Source organism: Gossypium hirsutum, chromosome D07, assembly GCF_007990345.1.
Source record: "Gossypium hirsutum isolate 1008001.06 chromosome D07, Gossypium_hirsutum_v2.1, whole genome shotgun sequence".
Lineage (NCBI taxonomy): Eukaryota > Viridiplantae > Streptophyta > Magnoliopsida > Malvales > Malvaceae > Gossypium > Gossypium hirsutum.
The window spans coordinates 1,449,065-1,465,267 of NC_053443.1; the positions used below are offsets into that span (position 1 = coordinate 1,449,065).

At 33.3% G+C, this 16,203-nt stretch overlaps 3 protein-coding genes across 5 annotated transcripts; 2 read left to right on the forward strand and 1 right to left on the reverse strand.

Annotated features, from left to right (window-relative positions):
- The first annotated feature begins 129 nt into the window (after positions 1–129).
- On the forward strand, positions 130–6,618 carry LOC107932255 (diacylglycerol O-acyltransferase 1). Of its 2 annotated transcripts, XM_016864223.2 has the most exons (16): positions 130–880; positions 1,099–1,179; positions 1,267–1,340; positions 1,479–1,554; positions 1,769–1,836; positions 2,437–2,560; positions 3,119–3,196; positions 3,453–3,554; positions 3,669–3,805; positions 4,282–4,363; positions 4,487–4,507; positions 4,978–5,040; positions 5,145–5,192; positions 5,348–5,410; positions 5,544–5,597; positions 6,198–6,618. In XM_016864223.2, the coding sequence occupies exons 1-16, from the start codon at positions 548–550 to the stop codon at positions 6,300–6,302; spliced, it is 1,509 nt and encodes a 502-aa protein (XP_016719712.1). In that variant the 5' UTR covers positions 130–547; the 3' UTR covers positions 6,303–6,618. The 2 variants fall into 2 exon arrangements, with proteins under 2 accessions (XP_016719712.1, XP_040952917.1); XM_041096983.1 differs by lacking the exon at positions 4,487–4,507.
- Positions 6,619–8,106: 1,488 nt separating this feature from the next.
- LOC107932212 (uncharacterized) lies at positions 8,107–8,460 on the forward strand. The gene has a single exon (XM_016864173.1). It carries the CDS (start codon positions 8,107–8,109, stop codon positions 8,458–8,460), a length of 354 nt encoding a protein of 117 aa, XP_016719662.1.
- A 2,093-nt stretch (positions 8,461–10,553) lies between these two features.
- On the reverse strand, positions 10,554–16,085 carry LOC121203427 (casein kinase 1-like protein 1). Of its 2 annotated transcripts, none has more exons than XM_041096985.1 (14): positions 15,406–16,085; positions 15,281–15,321; positions 14,304–14,373; positions 13,972–14,120; positions 13,788–13,883; positions 13,632–13,702; positions 13,282–13,343; positions 13,117–13,180; positions 12,938–13,022; positions 12,675–12,801; positions 12,485–12,567; positions 12,341–12,404; positions 11,974–12,095; positions 10,554–11,170 (listed from the first exon to the last, which is right to left on the reverse strand). In XM_041096985.1, the coding sequence occupies exons 1-14, from the start codon at positions 15,479–15,481 to the stop codon at positions 10,901–10,903; spliced, it is 1,380 nt and encodes a 459-aa protein (XP_040952919.1). In that variant the 5' UTR covers positions 15,482–16,085; the 3' UTR covers positions 10,554–10,900. The 2 variants fall into 2 exon arrangements, with proteins under 2 accessions (XP_040952919.1, XP_040952918.1); XM_041096984.1 differs by having other exon boundaries at positions 10,554–11,182; positions 15,406–16,081.
- Positions 16,086–16,203: the final 118 nt, after the last annotated feature.

Consider the following 16,203-nt stretch of genomic DNA (forward strand, 5'->3'; position numbering starts at 1 on the left):
ACAACATGAGTAAAGTTTAAAAAATTATAATTTTTAAAAATCTTTAACCATATCGAGCTTGGACAGATAACCCGAGTTAAAAAAGCAAAAGGCTAAGTTCCTTTTACCACCCCTATTTTGCAACGTTATCCATCGTCAAACAAACAGGGAAGTATGGAGCAAAGTTCTAGAGGGACCAAAGCGGCTAATTTTGACGATTATGATTCAAAATCCCGCCCCTATCACAACACCGCTTTTACGTCATTTTTTGTATTTTGAACTTTATATATAAATATTTAAAATTTTATAGTTTATTCGAGTTTATATTTTGACACCAAAAACCGTTTCAACTTTCCACTCATTCATCGCCACTTCGCGTGATTTCGCTTTTGCCTCTGTGTATTCGCTTTTTTATTTTTAAAAATATTTTAAAATTTTATTTTATTTCCATGAATGAATTACTTATTTATGTTTAAGTTTTTGATTTTATTCTAATTCGTTAAACGTTTATTCCTTTCTAGAATTCTCTTTCTCTGTTTTTGTGTTTGTGTGTGTGTGTGTGTTTTGAATGGCGATGTTTGAGTCACCGGAGATTTCAGGGAGTAGTACGGCGACGGTGATCGGTACCTCACGTAGCGAGTCAGATCTTAATCATTTTGCGCCCCGTCGTCGAGCCGTGAATAACGCCGTCGATGCAGGGACTAGAGTTGTGGAGCGTAACAATTCCGGTAATGGCGAGACAGTGGACGCTAGGGATCGAATGGAATCGGCTAATTTCTCGAGGGAAAACGTGAATGAGAATCCGACTAATTCAGATACGAGGTTCACGTATCGGCCTTCTGTTCCTGCTCATTGGAGGATCAAAGAAAGCCCTCTCAGCTCTGACAATATCTTCCAACAGGTTACGTCTACACGTGTTTTTTCATTTCAGATGTTCTTCATCCCGCTCTGTGTTGGATTTTTTTTAAAATATTATTTTCTTTTATGTTGGTTGTGGTAGTTTAGGTTTTTTACCGTTTATGACGAGCTTAATAGCTAAAAGAAACAGAAAATGCTTGAGTTGTGTTGAATTTAGCATTTCTAGCTCTGATTACCGATCTTTCTTTGCAACATGAGCAGAGTCATGCAGGCCTGTTTAACCTATGTGTTGTAGTGCTTGTTGCTGTAAACAGCCGGCTTATTATTGAGAACCTGATGAAGGTTTGTGTCTTAATTTTAGTGCCCTTGGTGGTTGGTTATGAACTTGTGATTATCGGATTAAAGTCTTGCTGTTGATAAATGCTGCAGTATGGGTGGTTGATCAGAACTGGCTTTTGGTTTAGTTCGAGATCATTGAGGGATTGGCCTCTTTTTATGTGCTGGTAATGCTTCCTTAATCTAATCCTAATTTTAGATTTTCTAAGAATAGGTTAGGGCTAGGCTGGCCTTTTTGGATTACCATTTTCATGTTTGTTATCATCATTTAACTTATTATCCCTATCTGCTGGTTCACATTGCAGTCTTTCTCTCCCAATATTCCCAATCGCGGCCTTTGTAGTTGAAAAGTTGTTGCAACAGAATCAAATATCTGAACGAGTAAGTGTTTCAACAGTAGTTTGCACCTATTGCTTTTGTTATTTCTGTACTTGAAATTTTAATTGAAATGAAGCGGCAATTAAGAAATTTCTTTGCTTTTTAATTATGTTTGGCTTCAGGCATTAATGAAGTGTACTTATTCTTCTTAGAGAACAAAACAAAACTATGTCTTTTGAAGTTGCAAAAAGGTTGACTGCTAATTTCTATATTGCAGACTCTTATTTTACTTCATATACTGATTAGCACGCTTGCAGTTCTATATCCAGTTGTTGTTATTCTCAGGTGAACTTTTTTCCACCTTTAAAAGTTGTCAGTTGATTTTCTTTTTCTTCCAAGTATGTGGTTATCTGTTGATAATCTACTTAGCATTCAAAGATGTTACGATTGTCAAATTTTCCAATACTAGGATATATATATGATATGTGTCCGAAAGGAGTATGTGTCAACATTGTATACTCATTTCTTAAAAGAAAATGCACATATTTATAGGATCATATCTTCATGATCATGTCTGAATATATGTCAGACACAAGTGTCAGCCACATATACTTTGGCGAAAACGAGGAGTCTAGGTACATAGATACCCACTTATGTAAATTTGCATTAGATGAATGCCAGAAAAGCTCTTTTAAGGAATTTTAAGTCCTTTTCTTCAATCATCACTAAACAATTTACCTGTTCTTCTTGGAGGTGGCTTGAGATTGGCAACTTTGCCAAAGTCTGTTTCCTGTCTGCTTCATTCTTTTCTGTTTAAACTTTTGTTTTTGAGGTCTTCTAGTTGTCTTGTGCCTCATTTAGTTTTCACATGTTATTTAAAAATAAAATATGAAAGGGTAGTTGTTGAACAGTCTAAATTGACTGGACTTACTCTGAACTGTGCAGGTGTGATTCTGCATTCTTATCAGGCATTGCATTGATGCTATTTGCTTGCATTGTCTGGTTAAAATTGGTATCCTATGCTCATACTAACAGTGATATGAGATCAGTTGCGAAGTCGACTGAAAAGGTAGGCTGATTTCTGGTAGTAGCATGTAGCTCTATTTATGCTTCCCTGCAGTTCCTCTTTCTCTCTTTTTACAGTTGAACCACATGTGAAATTAACAATTTCTTCATTGCTTTTGGGGTTTGTTTGGGAATTGAGAAATATGGTCCGGAGAAAAAGAAGTTGATCATAAATGCTTCTTGCTTCACATCACAAATCTTGTTAAAATGTTGGGTACATTTTAATTTGCATTAGAATCAGAAGGGAAATGCAGGGAGGTTTTTTCTAATAGCTGTTCACCAATTTCATTTTTCAACCCAAGACAACTGGATAGCCAACCCATATAGGGAATTGGGTAGCCAACTGGTCTTCAGGAGGGGATACAAACACATTTTGTTCTGGGGCAGAGCTTTCCTTTCATTACTTATTTCACAAGCTGCATTTGCACCCCCCCACCCCCCCACACCTCCGAGTCAAAGGGAGAGCTTCCACATGTCTATCTCTATCTTGTTTCCAATTTTATCAGTGTTATTTTCTCTACTTAATTATTATTGGTTATTCAAATGATGTTGTTGCTGTTAGGGAAGTGAAGGCTGCATGTACAATGTTAGCTTCAGGAGTCTGGCATACTTCATGGCAGCTCCCACATTATGTTACCAGGTAACAATATTATACTTTTTGCTGCACTGTAGTGCATTTTAGTGCCCAATGCTTAAGCCAGAATCTATTTTTTCTATGTACGTCATTTACCGAAATTGTTTTTTTTTTTTTTCATTCTAGTTTTGGTATGTTCACCTAGTCTGTGATTATGATTTGTTTTAAATTTGTGTTACTGTTTTCATAATTCTGATTCATATTTGTATTAAACAGCATTATGATTCGTCTATTGTTTTAAATGTTGATGAATTCTGTGCAGACAAGCTATCCTCGTACTGCATCAATTAGAAAAAATTGGGTGGTTCGTCAATTTATCAAGTTAATAATATTTACTGGACTCATGGGTTTCATAATAGAACAGGTGAGTGTCAATTCTTCAATTTCTACTACCGATGTTCATTTTTCTACCTGTTTATTTTAGTCAGAATTTTTTGTCAAATGTTAAAATATTTTGTCTGTGTTTATAATTCTGCAGTATATCAATCCAATTGTTCAGAACTCTCAGCACCCTTTGAAGGCGAACTTTTTATATGCCATAGAAAGAATTTTGAAGCTTTCAGTTCCAAATACATATGTCTGGCTTTGCATGTTCTACAGCTTCTTTCATCTCTGGTACATATCCAGTTATTGTTTCCGGAAAATACAGACGCTTATCTCTTTTGCTTTTTTACGGAAGTTCTGAAGTATTTCATATTCTGATTAATTGCTGCAAGTGCTTCATTTCTGCTTTTGACTATGTACATGTGAACTAGCTCTTTGCTTGATCATACAACTGACTAACTAGAACAGTATTGAACCACTCTCAAGCACCCACATCTCTTCCGTTAATGATTGTTAGGGGGCTAGGAAATGCCATCTGTCTTTCCTGACCATGGTGCATCTGTTTTCTTTCTTTATCAACTTTTCTAGAATCTGCTCCTCAACATGGATTGTTAATGCAAAACATTGCTTTTGCTGTTCATGCACTTGCATTAGGTTACATGCACAATAGACCTAGATCAACCTTTTCTGGACACTTAAAAAGCATTGACAGCATGATATTTATATTGCATGCTGCGTTTTACCCTTACTTATAGTTATAAATACAGGTTAAATATACTGGCTGAGCTTCTTCGTTTTGGGGACCGCGAGTTTTATAAAGATTGGTGGAATGCAAAAACTGTTGAGGAGGTAAGTTCTAGAATCTAGAGCTCCTTGAATGCTTTCTTCGGTTACATTGAGGGCAATGATTTGGTGAAATTCATTGAACCTTTTCTGTTCCTTGCATGGGTTTTGATTTATGGCTATCATCAGTATTGGAGAATGTGGAATATGGTACGCTTCATTTTACTCTCTCCTCATTGCTGTTGCATTATAGTGGTGGCCAAAATTCCAATGCTATATTGGAAGATGAATTCGAGTGAATTTTATGTACTATATAAATTGTAACAAGGAAATGCACATGCTATGCACAAATTAGTTTTGAAAATTATTATCTTGTGTTTTAACGCATCACACTAGTTTTGAATTTTAAAGACCTTAAAAATCCAAGTTTCCGAGCACGACCTAAATGTTTTTATGACTTTCTTGTTTCCAACTATAGCATTCAACGTCATTGGGATCTTAATGCATTGTTGAATCCCCGTCTCTGTTTTTGCTCTCCTTAATTTTAATAAAATTTCAGAATAAAATGGCTTCCATTGCATTATATCTACTCTCCAGCTTTCTATATTTTCCCCTTCCCCCGATTCCCATTTCACACTCATAAAGAAAAATATCACTGACTGAATTTTATTTTATTACAGCCTGTTCATAAATGGATGGTTCGCCATATCTATTTGCCATGCTTAAGGAACGGTATACCAAAGGTGAATTCCCCTGTCTGAATGCTTAAGTGATTTAGTTACGATTTTTAACTCTTTAGTGGCAATATAAATAATTTAATTTTTTTCATTTTTTCCTTGTTATTCAGGGAGTTGCCATTCTTATCGCCTTCTTGGTTTCTGCTATATTTCATGAGGTATGTTTTTTTGCCAGAGTCTCTTAATTCTTTTCACTCGCCCTCGGTAGAGAGTTATGTTTCTCGTAATTATTCAACTTTCTTTAATTGCATCACCGTTTTGCCACATTGACTTTTGCTTATATTGCTTTGTAACCATGTTCGATTCATTGCAGCTCTGCATTGCTGTTCCTTGCCACTTATTTAAGTTATGGGCTTTCTTTGGCATCATGTTTCAGGTACTACCAACATTCTCGTTTCTTGTACATGAATATAGCAAAGTGAAGATCAATAATGATCACTTAACAACTAATATCAGGAATTGAGATTTATGAAAACTTCTCTTCTTTTTCTTTTTAAATATTTTATCAGGCTCCCTTGGTCTTGATCACTAGTTATCTTCAAAATAAGTTCCAGAGTTCAATGGTATGTGCGTTTTCTTTTTTAAGTTAATTGTATTTCTTTGAACTATGGTGGAGAATTTAAATTGGTCTCGTTTTAATCTAGTCTTTAAAAAATGTATCAATCAGGTTCTTCCGTCAATCTAGCGTAACATATTTAAAATTATTTTATACAATTATATTCATATTGCATGAACAACTTTTATCTAATATCTTAAAAAAGAGTCTCAAATTTCAATGACATTGTCCATATTTCTTAAAAACGTACGATTATGCTAGTTGTTCATGTGATCAGCACCTTTCACGTCAATGGTAAGCTAGGGGTGGCAGTGGCCTTGGCCACCCGAAAGTAGTAGAATTGCTTTAGAGCCCATTTAAAAATTTCAAGAATACAAATTAATAGTGGTAAAATTTTATTTTGCCCCCTGCCAAATATTTATAAATCGCTTCTGGCCCCTCAAAAAGAATTTCGGACTTCCCCCTATTCACATCATACCCTAGGTAGCATGTAATGCGTGGCGGCTAAGTTGACCAAAGGACTTGATTGAAATGATATTATATTTTGAGGATTTAATTAGAACATTCTATTGTTTTTTATTGGTTAAATTATGTGTGGTAATGACAGGTGGGAAATATGATATTCTGGTTCATATTCTGCATTCTTGGTCAACCAACGTGCGTACTTTTATATTATCATGATTTGATGAATCGCAAAGGATCGGCAGATTAAAAACAAACTTAAAGGACCATAACAAACATTTCAGTCCCTGATTAGAACATAATTCAGTAGCAGCTGAAGGTTTGGTAAATTTTTTTATTAATTTTGTTGTGCTTTGCTTTTGGATTTTTTTTGTATATTCTTCATTTCATCATTCCGCATGCCGTTCCTCTATGCTGGGAAAATCAAATTCATAAGCAATTTTGGAAGAAAAAAATGCAAAAAAAAAAAAAGAAAGAAAGAGAGAAGCATAAAGCACTTGCAAAGTCACAAATGTAATTCCCTTTTTACTTTGTTATATCAGTATTTAGATGATGATTTAGGCTTAGCCTGTTTGTCTTCTGTTCAGTGTTTTTTGTTTTTTAAGATTTGTGCCTTAATTTAGTTTTGCAGTTTTAACAATTAGAGGTTTCTTGGTTGGCCGGTTTTCAAATTTAAAAAAAATTCTTTTTGTCAAAATGTTGTCCTAAGTCCAAAAATCCTAAAAATATATTTTTAATATTAATATTACAAAATTAAAAATTTCCATGCGTATCAAATATTTAGTTTTTTCATTCTATTTTTGGATTTTGGCTGGCTTTTTCCCTGATACGGGCCAAGAATTTTGGCCTCAAAACATAAAAAAGCAATTCAACTGGTTTCTGATTTGCGGTTCAGTTAGGTTTGAATGGGTGAATTTAGCTTATTTTTTGTATCATGTTACAGTATCTAATATCATCGCTACTGTTATTTTTACACTAACAGTAAGTAAACGCCCTGCCTATCCAAACTCACATTTAATCTAATTTCTATTGGTTTTCGTTACAATTGGTTTGATTGATCAAGCGATCTGATTTAAACAACGTAAGGTAGAGCTAATCATTTGAAGAAGCAGATTTTGATTTTATTTTACATCCATGATGAAAGATGAAAAAAATCGAAGAACCGAAAATTGGTTAAAATCGTAATATTTGAATGAATTTTTCAATACAAATAAAAATAACATGGTTATTGAAAAAATTCAAAAAAAATCTGACCAAACTAAAACACTATCAATGACAATGACCCAACCTTGGCTGGTCCTGTCATTTAAATTTAATCTTATTTAAAGTCAGGGCATCAAAAACTCAATAACAAGAAAAATTGTCTCCTCAATCTCGATGAAAACGAGATTCCATGGTATATTTCAGATTTTAGTTCCTTTACTTTGAAGTTTAAGATTTGATTCTCACCATTAGCTGTTGTCATTAAAGGGCAGTGACAGTGTTTTTCTTTATCCCGATAATGTTTCTAAGATTGCTTACAAAAAAGCATGTAATCACTTTAAATATACACTACTAACAATGTTATTAATTTGAATGTAAAATAATCAAATTATATTAATTTCTAACGTAATAAAGGGAAAATTTTCATGGTTAGACATATGATTTTGTTTTATTCAGTCACACAGCCAAAAGTACTCAAAAATTTAGTTAATTATTTTCAATCAATAATAAAATTATATTTTAATAGAAATAACGATATAAATTGGGACTTACTAATTATATCATAACAAACTAAAATATATGTATATATTGAAATCTTAAAATTTGACTAAAACATATATATTAAAATCTCAAATTTCGACGTAATAAAGGGACTAAAACTATAATTTAACTTAATTCCCTACACCAGGCTCCAAAACACAAGAATCCACTCATTTTATTAGGCATATCAGCTTACACAGCTCTAGGCAGATAAAGACTAAAAATGAAAAAGAAAAGCTAAATGCTCCCATAGAAAGAACAAAGGTATTCAAATTCCAATTGCCTTCTTCTTCTTCTCTTAGAACCATTCCATGGAAAATTTTAGATCCAAATCATGTAGGGAAGGAAAGGCTCAACAAATAGAGAGCAAGAATGGCATCAATGGCATGCAAGATGTAAGGTGTTACAGTGCTTCCAATGGTGGGTCAACGATGAACAATGGACGAACCCAGATCCCGAATAACGTCGATAAGTTCAAGAGAAGCAAATCCAGCAATGGGTCTTGTTCGAAAAGCTGGAATCTCAATGACCCAGAGTTGAGGAGGAAAAAAAGGGTAGCTAGTTATAGGGTTTATAGTGTTGAAGGGAAAGTGAAAGGGTCATTGAAGAAGAGTTTTAGATGGCTTAAAGAGAGGTATGTTAGGGTTGTTTATGGATGGAGGTAATATTAATAATAATTTATTAGTAAATTTGGATTTGGTTTTATCTTGTTTTGCTTTTTTTTATGCTTCACTGAAATGAACTCTCTCGTTTTTCTTTTGGGGTTTGTACAATTTGGTTGGTGGATTTAAGTTGAGGAATGTTGATTAATAGAAGAATAGTATTCGAAATTTTGATCCAAACTGACTTTGTTTTGTTAAATTCTGTATAATTGTAAGTTTAATTCATGTTTTTTAATTTTATCATTTTTAATGCGTATTATTTTATCAATTGAATGCCTTTCTTTTTTTTTTCTGAATCATAAAACAATGGTTAAATTATCAAAATAGTTATTTTTGTTTCACGCATGCTATATTTTATTTACTTACGATTGAAATGTTATGTTTTAGTTGTAATATTTTAATCATTGAGCCGTTAATTGTCATTAATAGTTTAACAGTAAATTGATATGACACATTAAATTATCATTTTAAATAAAAATTTTAGGTTAAATTATACAGATTCTAAATTTTTTTATTTTGAGTAATTTAATTTTTTATGTTTTTTAATTTTTTTTTATTCTCTTCCGCTCCACCTCCAAATTTTTAACATAATTTTTTTCTATGTTTTTTATTTGTTAAAATTAGCCCCTATACTTTTATTTTGGTTTTAGGTATTTCCTATGCGTTTCTATTTAATCTTCTTTTTAATTAGTTTTTTTTTATATATTTTCAGCTTTGGGTAACAATTTTGTATTGATCTAGGATAAAGATTTTCTTTTTTTTTTTGCTTATTATAGACAAATTGAGATTTATGATATTTTACAGTTATTGCTGAAACTATGCAAATGATCCAAAAATAGATTATTGTAGTGATTTTATAGAATTGCTTGGACTTGATATTTCAATGAAGATTTTCATTAATCTGGTTAACCCTTTTGATCTCCTTAGGGTTAGCTTAGTTTCTAGTTATTGGCATTGGTAGAATCTATCTTGGTGTTCTATTATATATCGAAGAAGAATCGGTATTGGTTGATTCAATATGATCGATTTTATTCATCTTGCAGTGATCGAAAACAGTTTTTGGGTTTACACGGTTAGTATGCAATCAAATATTTTTTACTTTAACAAATAAAGAAGTAAAAAAAATTAAATTATTCAAAAATAATAATAATATAGGGACTAGTTTTAACAAATAGAAAACATAGAAAAACTAAATGAAAAATAGAAGAAGAAACAAAAGAGAACGAAAAAAAAGAAAAAAAAGAGTTAAAAGAACATAAAAGAAAATTAAATTGTTCAAAACGAAAAAAATATAAGAAGCAATTGTATAATTTAACTTAAAATTTTCGTTTGATATGATGATTGAACTTGCCACATTAGCTTATCGTTACATTGTTAACGGCAATTAACGCTCAGTGACTAAAATGTTACAACACGATACTGTAAGTAGCTAAAACGTAATATTTCAAACATAAGTGACTAAAATACAACTTGAGGCAAACAAAAGTATTTTAATAGTTTAGCCTAAAACAATTTTAAATTGTCACAAATCTACGAATTTTAATTAAAATGGTATCTATTAACTTATTCAAATTTTACTGTTTTCAAGATTCAATTTTACAAATAAATTATCATATATAATGCCTTATCAACGTGTTATTTTCACATATTACTTATTAAAATACAATTAATAAATTAACTACAATCATTTACATCAATACTAAAATTTCAAATTTCAAAAATTATAACGGTTCAAAATAATCCCAATAAAAATACGAACTAAATTTAAAACTACACAAAAAAAACTAATAATTGAATTTAACATTACCATTGCTTAGGTGAAAACTAAAATTTCAAAATTTTAAAAATACAAAAATTAAAATTAACTAATTCAAAAAATACAAAAACTAAAACTGATTAGATTAAATTACAAAGACTAAATCCAAAACTTTTGCAAGTAGAATTCAAGCAAATATATATATACCATCAATGCATCAAAGAGATGTAGCACAAATAAACAGAAGAAAAGAAAGGTATGAATATAAGTAAATAATTTACAATGCCATATAATTTCACATCTCAAATAAGCAACAACCACATGACCAACAAAACATATATATCTTTAAAAACAGGAAAGCAATACCATTTAATTAAAAACAACAAAAATAATACATGCCAATGCTATAACACAAACACTGTTAAAAACTTTGACAGCCCAACACCATTCAAATTTTAAGCACTCAAAATGTTTGTTTACTTCACAAAGCTTTCCATCATCCAAGTGGATCACAAATTTTATGCTTTTCAGGTGTGCACTTGCCCACCCCACTAGTCCAAATCAAGAACAGCTCCAAGTTGCAAATTCCTTCGATAACTCGGACCTTCCCCAAATACTCTGTTGGAAAATGTATTAGTACATCAACCATTTTTACGGTTTTACAACAAATTTTGTATATCCAAGCGTTTAATAGTGAATTCTCTCGTCGCTTTCAAATTGCAGGCCCTCGATTCCTTTGAGGGCCGCTTCATAGTTCTTGACATGACTGGTGTTTCTTGCAGACATTGAACGCTTAGGGTCGGCAGAATCAATGGGACTTCTCTGTCGACTTGAATTCTTTTGCAGTGCTCCGGGGCTAGCGTAGGCTGTACGAGAACGTTGTGGGTCAACATCGCTACCAGCAAATGCATCACGACTGCTAGAAACACCAACTTGCCTTGAAGATGATCCACCTGACTGCCCAATAAACTTGGTTGAAGTAAAATCCAAATTAGCTGGCACTTGAAAGATAATAATGAAAATATAAAACAGTAATGAGACTACTTCATAGGAGCAGTTCAAAACAATACCAAATACATGTTGCTAATTGAAGTAAACGGTATCAAAAGCACATATCCAACTTTGGAACGTGCTTCTTGATTTAATGAAAAAAGGTGACATGCTTGCGCCAGAGAAATTATGGAAAATTATTAGCATTTAGGTTAATGTTGGTCTCAACTACTAACACAAATGAAACCTTACAGATATAGATAAAAATACTATGGAGGCTCCTATACCAGGAGTCAAATTGCATTTTGCCCTCTCTACTCGAAAAATGGGTAAATTAATCCTTGTATGTTAGTTCAAAGAGCAAATTGATCCTTTTTGTTAAAACTTCAACCTTTTGTATTGTTAAAAACTAGTATGGCTGACCAAATAACCCGACAGTGATATTGGCATGTCCCGTGTACCTCATGCTGATGTACAGGGACTAGTTTTTAGCAGTAAAAATAGATGAAATTTTTAACAGCAGGGCCGGTTTGCTCTTTGATCTAACGTACAGGGACTAGTTTACTCATTTTTTTAATAGAGGACAAAATGCAATCCGACTCCTAATATAAGGGCCTCCATGGTACTTTTACCACGGATATATCATAAATATAAAAGGGAAGCAAGACGGTAACTGAAATGAAAGATTGACAAAAAAATATTGAACAACTATATATGCATAAGCACACAACCGTATAATGAAAGAATTACAATACTCTTTAAGTACTTACATGATCATTTGCAACTGGACTCTTCTGCTTCGCATAATTTCCAGAACTCATCAAGGGTCCTGATGCTCTCCGCCGAGAAGAATCCATGGATGACAAACCAGCTGCTCGTGTGTCCTCCATAGCTGCAAGCAAGAGATGTAAATGGTCTAATTCCAAGCATAACATGATCTTTTAGCTTGAAAGAAACAAAACAGCAATTCAAGTTCCTTATCAAATATCAAAGAGAATTTGAGAACACGGGAAATGGAATAGCATGCCAGGTATGCAAACTATGCATGTATGCGTGTAACACGCGCTTGAGTAACCAAAAACATAGATAGTAAAAACTAAAGCTATTTAAGACAATCATGTGGAGGAGAAAAGTAACCTGTGTGTCTGTCAGCATTCGCAATGGCAGGTGGCAGGGGAGAACTTGTTCCAGCACCGAGGCCCTAACAAAGACAAGCATTACAAAAGATGAATTCCACAGTGATTACCACTAAAAGATGTAAAACACTCTGCAAGCACTCACAAGGGCTCGAGCGGGAGGATTGGTCAACTGTGATTGCTGATACTTCAAAATGGTCCAATCAAAGACATAATCGAACTGGAAGCCTATTTTAGCAAGGAACAAAAACAGTACAGAGAAAATGCTGTGTCAAATTGATCTTCGTATATTAATACAAGTTAACAAAACGGACTGCTAAAAAGTAAACCCCAACCTTCACGAATAAAGAGGTCACGAAAGATTCTTTTGAGATAAGCATAGTCTGGCTTATCATCAAACCTTAGTGAACGGCAATAATGGAAGTATGAGGCAAACTCTGTAGGATAACCTCGACATAAGGCCTGCAACAATGTCAATCTTCAGTCACAAGTTCACATAAAAATCATAACCTCTAAGGCATAACTCTACCTGTTTTTATTACCTCAAATTCTCTTTATAAAAAACCTATTGCAACTGCGAGATTTAAGAGCTCGTTACCTCAATTGAAGTAGAAACTTTCTTCTCACTAATTTTCTCGTATTTCTGTTTTTTGGTGCCAGCTTTCAGGCCTTGCCAAGGAAGACTGTAAAAAGAATAGGCATTAATATTGAAAATTGCCAAGGAATTGAACGCAAGACAATAAATAAATAAATAGTAGTGTAGATGGCAAGAATCACCTTCCCCTTAGGAAGTACATAAGCACAAATCCAAGAGACTCTAAATCATCCCTACGGCTTTGCTCTAGATGGTATAGAAGGGCCAAGAATCAAAATTAAGAAGACTTCAAGTAAGGTCTATATGTTGAAGAAAGGAGAACAGAAATAAAGATTGATTGTACATACCAATGCCCAAGTGTGTATTCATGCTTGCATATCTTGCAGTTCCAGTCAGGTTCTTATTTTCCCTGAAACAGACATGACCAGGTAAGGATATATATATAAATGGCTAAGAACATCAACAATTATCACAGAATAAATCAGCAAGGGAACACTGAAACATAGACATGCCGGTGTCAATAAGTTCATGTATCATCATTACCGCTGCTACAAGAAACATGCAACGTGTAAAACAAATCATTAGGAGTCATGTGGGTTTTTTTTTCTTTTGGGGAGGCGGGGAGGATGAAACAAATCCAGGCCTTTAAAACCATACGTAAAATACAACAGATTGCATGCAAGCTAAGTTCTTTCACCTGTATGGAATGTGCTGATGGGTTGAACTGTCTCTATATTTCTTAGCTAGACCATAGTCGATGATGTATACCTACGTGAAAGTGAAAAGCAATAACACATTAATTCTCCTGCAACACAGTCTATGCATATTAATATTTTGCACAGAAATCACAAACCTGATTCGCACGCCTTCCCAAGCCCATAAGAAAATTATCTGGCTTAATATCTCGATGTAGGAATGCTTTTGAATGAAAAAATTCAACACGGTTGATCTGGAGAGAATAAATAAAATGGCATGAAGTGACAAGACATTATTGGAAGAGGAACTAAAGTTGCAAATTTATGAGTCTACAGTATTACCATTTGATCTGCAAGCATTAGAACTGACTTCAATGAGAGTTTCCGACTGCAGAAATTAAATAGATCTTCAAGACTAGGTCCAAGCAGATCGATAACCAGGACATTATAGTCTCCTTCAACTCCAAACCATCTCAAATTTGGAATCCCAGCTGCCAAGACAAAAATTGTCACGAGTAGCGCTCATTACCATAGCTTATTGAGAAGAGGAAAATTAACAATTGCAGTCAGAAGAAACAAAAGTGAAAAACAAATAAACTTTGAAATTCAGAAACAACCACAATTAGAAACAAACACTTTATGTTTTAGAAAGACAAAGAAAATTCATATCATACTTCCTCCCTGCAGGATCCTGTATAACTTCGATTCGTATAACAACTGAGGATGCTTTGTCTTCACATTTTCCTGATCATTAAAGAAAAGGTCATTAACTTCCTCAGGTACCAAAAAGAATTTATTATAGCTAAAACAACCACAACATAGGAGAAACCACTACCAAAACTAAATATAAGCAAGCAATTCTTATACAGAACATCAAAAGTTTAAAGTTTAAGTAATTGGGTCAAACCAATAACTCGAGCAGAAAATTAATATAACCGAAACTGAATGCCTCCTGACAGAAACTTATAAGCATCATTGATTGATAAACATTAAATGAATTCAGACCAAGTGAGCGAAAATAATGAGAATAACATGCATAGAATGATAAATCGGTAATCAACGCTAAAAAGAAAGTCACCCCATTCAACCTTATTTATCTCAGGATATAACCATCCAGAGCATGTTCTTCTTGTCCACTATGATGCAAATATTCACTTATTAACAAATTTGATCCTCTTTCTGATGAGATATGATGATCCCATCATTTTGAACCATAACTAATAATATGCTTTCCATTTTACCCGGAGTTTGTGAAAAACCAGAAGCATAATGTCAAGTTGCTCCAAACATCAGCACAATTTCCATGCTTCCCCTGAACCACCTCAAAGAAATCGGAATAGAATTTCTTCTTCACATGCACCTCGGCTAGAGGCCAACTAACTAATGAATAAAAGATTTCCACAACTCCTTACCTTAACATTATCCTATGGCTCGACTGCATCACTAAGTTCTAAACATTAGTTAACAAATGAAATTTAATAGACACAAGCTCAGGTTAAAACCTAAACAGAGCAGCAACGACATCGCTACTTTTTAGAATGTTAAACTTAAAACTTAAAAGCAACAAACTACAGTCACCATACAAGAAAACAACCAAAAAGCAAGAAAATCAACAAAAATTGAAAGTAAATTTTAAACAAAGACTACTCACAAGCTTAATGGCAACCTCTTCGTTGGTCTGAATGTTCGTACCTGAAAAGGGAGATTATAAAAAATAAAAAAAACACCAACTTACACTCAAATAGGCAACGGGAAAAAAAGAAGCATGGGACGAACCCAGATAGATCTCTCCAAAAGAGCCACTGCCGATCTTACGACCAAGTCGAAACTTATTACCAACACAAGGTTCCATCAATCAACTTCAAATAAGTAATTTAAAAAAAAAAGAAATTCACAACCCTAAACTATAATCCGAAACCCTAATTTTAAAAAAATCCCCTCACGTTAAAAAAGCGAGGAAATTATACGGCGACACTAAACTTCAAATCAACCGCACCGACAACCCATAAACATCCAGATGATCAATCAAGTAAAAAAAATCTAAAAAAAATAAAATAAAAGAAGGGAGAAAAAAACCTAGAATTCCGTCTTTTACCTTAAACCACAAACAAATACAAAATTAACAAGAACACCAAAAAAAAACCTAGGGTTAGGTTAGGTTAATCTAAATGCGAAGAAGAAAGAAAAGGAGGAAAAGTAGCTACGAAATCATAATTCTATTTTTTTCCTATCACTATCTAAAAAAAACAAATAAATTAGCTTAATTTTCAATCTCTAAAAAAGCAAAAAAAAAATTATGTTCTCACTCAGGTGATTTGATCGTATCGAAGCAAAGAAAAAAAATTAAAAACTTGCTTTAAACGACGGAGATGGAAGTGCTTTTTCTTTCTTTTTTTTTTCCTTAATTGAATGATGTTTGGGTCTCTCTCTTTTTTTCCTTAGCTTTTTCTAAATTCTAATTCTTGTTTTATTTTTTAATATTAATAAAATAAAATTCTTTGGCGAGAAAGAGAGAGGAGAGAGATGGGAATGGGTTAGCCACGCGTTTTTACTACTCGTGTAAAGGATGCGAAG

Excerpts from the sequence above, each read along its gene's own strand:
- LOC107932255 (XM_016864223.2), top strand. The coding sequence starts at position 548 with ATGGCGATGTTTGAGTCACCGGAGATTTCAGGGAGTAGTACGGCGACG. Across the intron at positions 3,806-4,281 it reads TACAGCTTCTTTCATCTCTG|GTTAAATATACTGGCTGAGC; the intron begins GTACATATCCAG and ends TTATAAATACAG. Across the intron at positions 5,411-5,543 it reads TCTTTGGCATCATGTTTCAG|GCTCCCTTGGTCTTGATCAC; the intron begins GTACTACCAACA and ends ATATTTTATCAG.
- LOC121203427 (XM_041096984.1), bottom strand. The coding sequence starts at position 15,481 with ATGGAACCTTGTGTTGGTAATAAGTTTCGACTTGGTCGTAAGATCGGC. Across the intron at positions 14,121-14,303 it reads CAGGATCCTGCAGGGAGGAA|CTGGGATTCCAAATTTGAGA; the intron begins GTATGATATGAA and ends TTGTCTTGGCAG. Across the intron at positions 12,096-12,340 it reads GAATGCTGACAGACACACAG|CTATGGAGGACACACGAGCA; the intron begins GTTACTTTTCTC and ends TCTTGCTTGCAG.
- LOC107932212 (XM_016864173.1), top strand. The coding sequence starts at position 8,107 with ATGGAAAATTTTAGATCCAAATCATGTAGGGAAGGAAAGGCTCAACAA.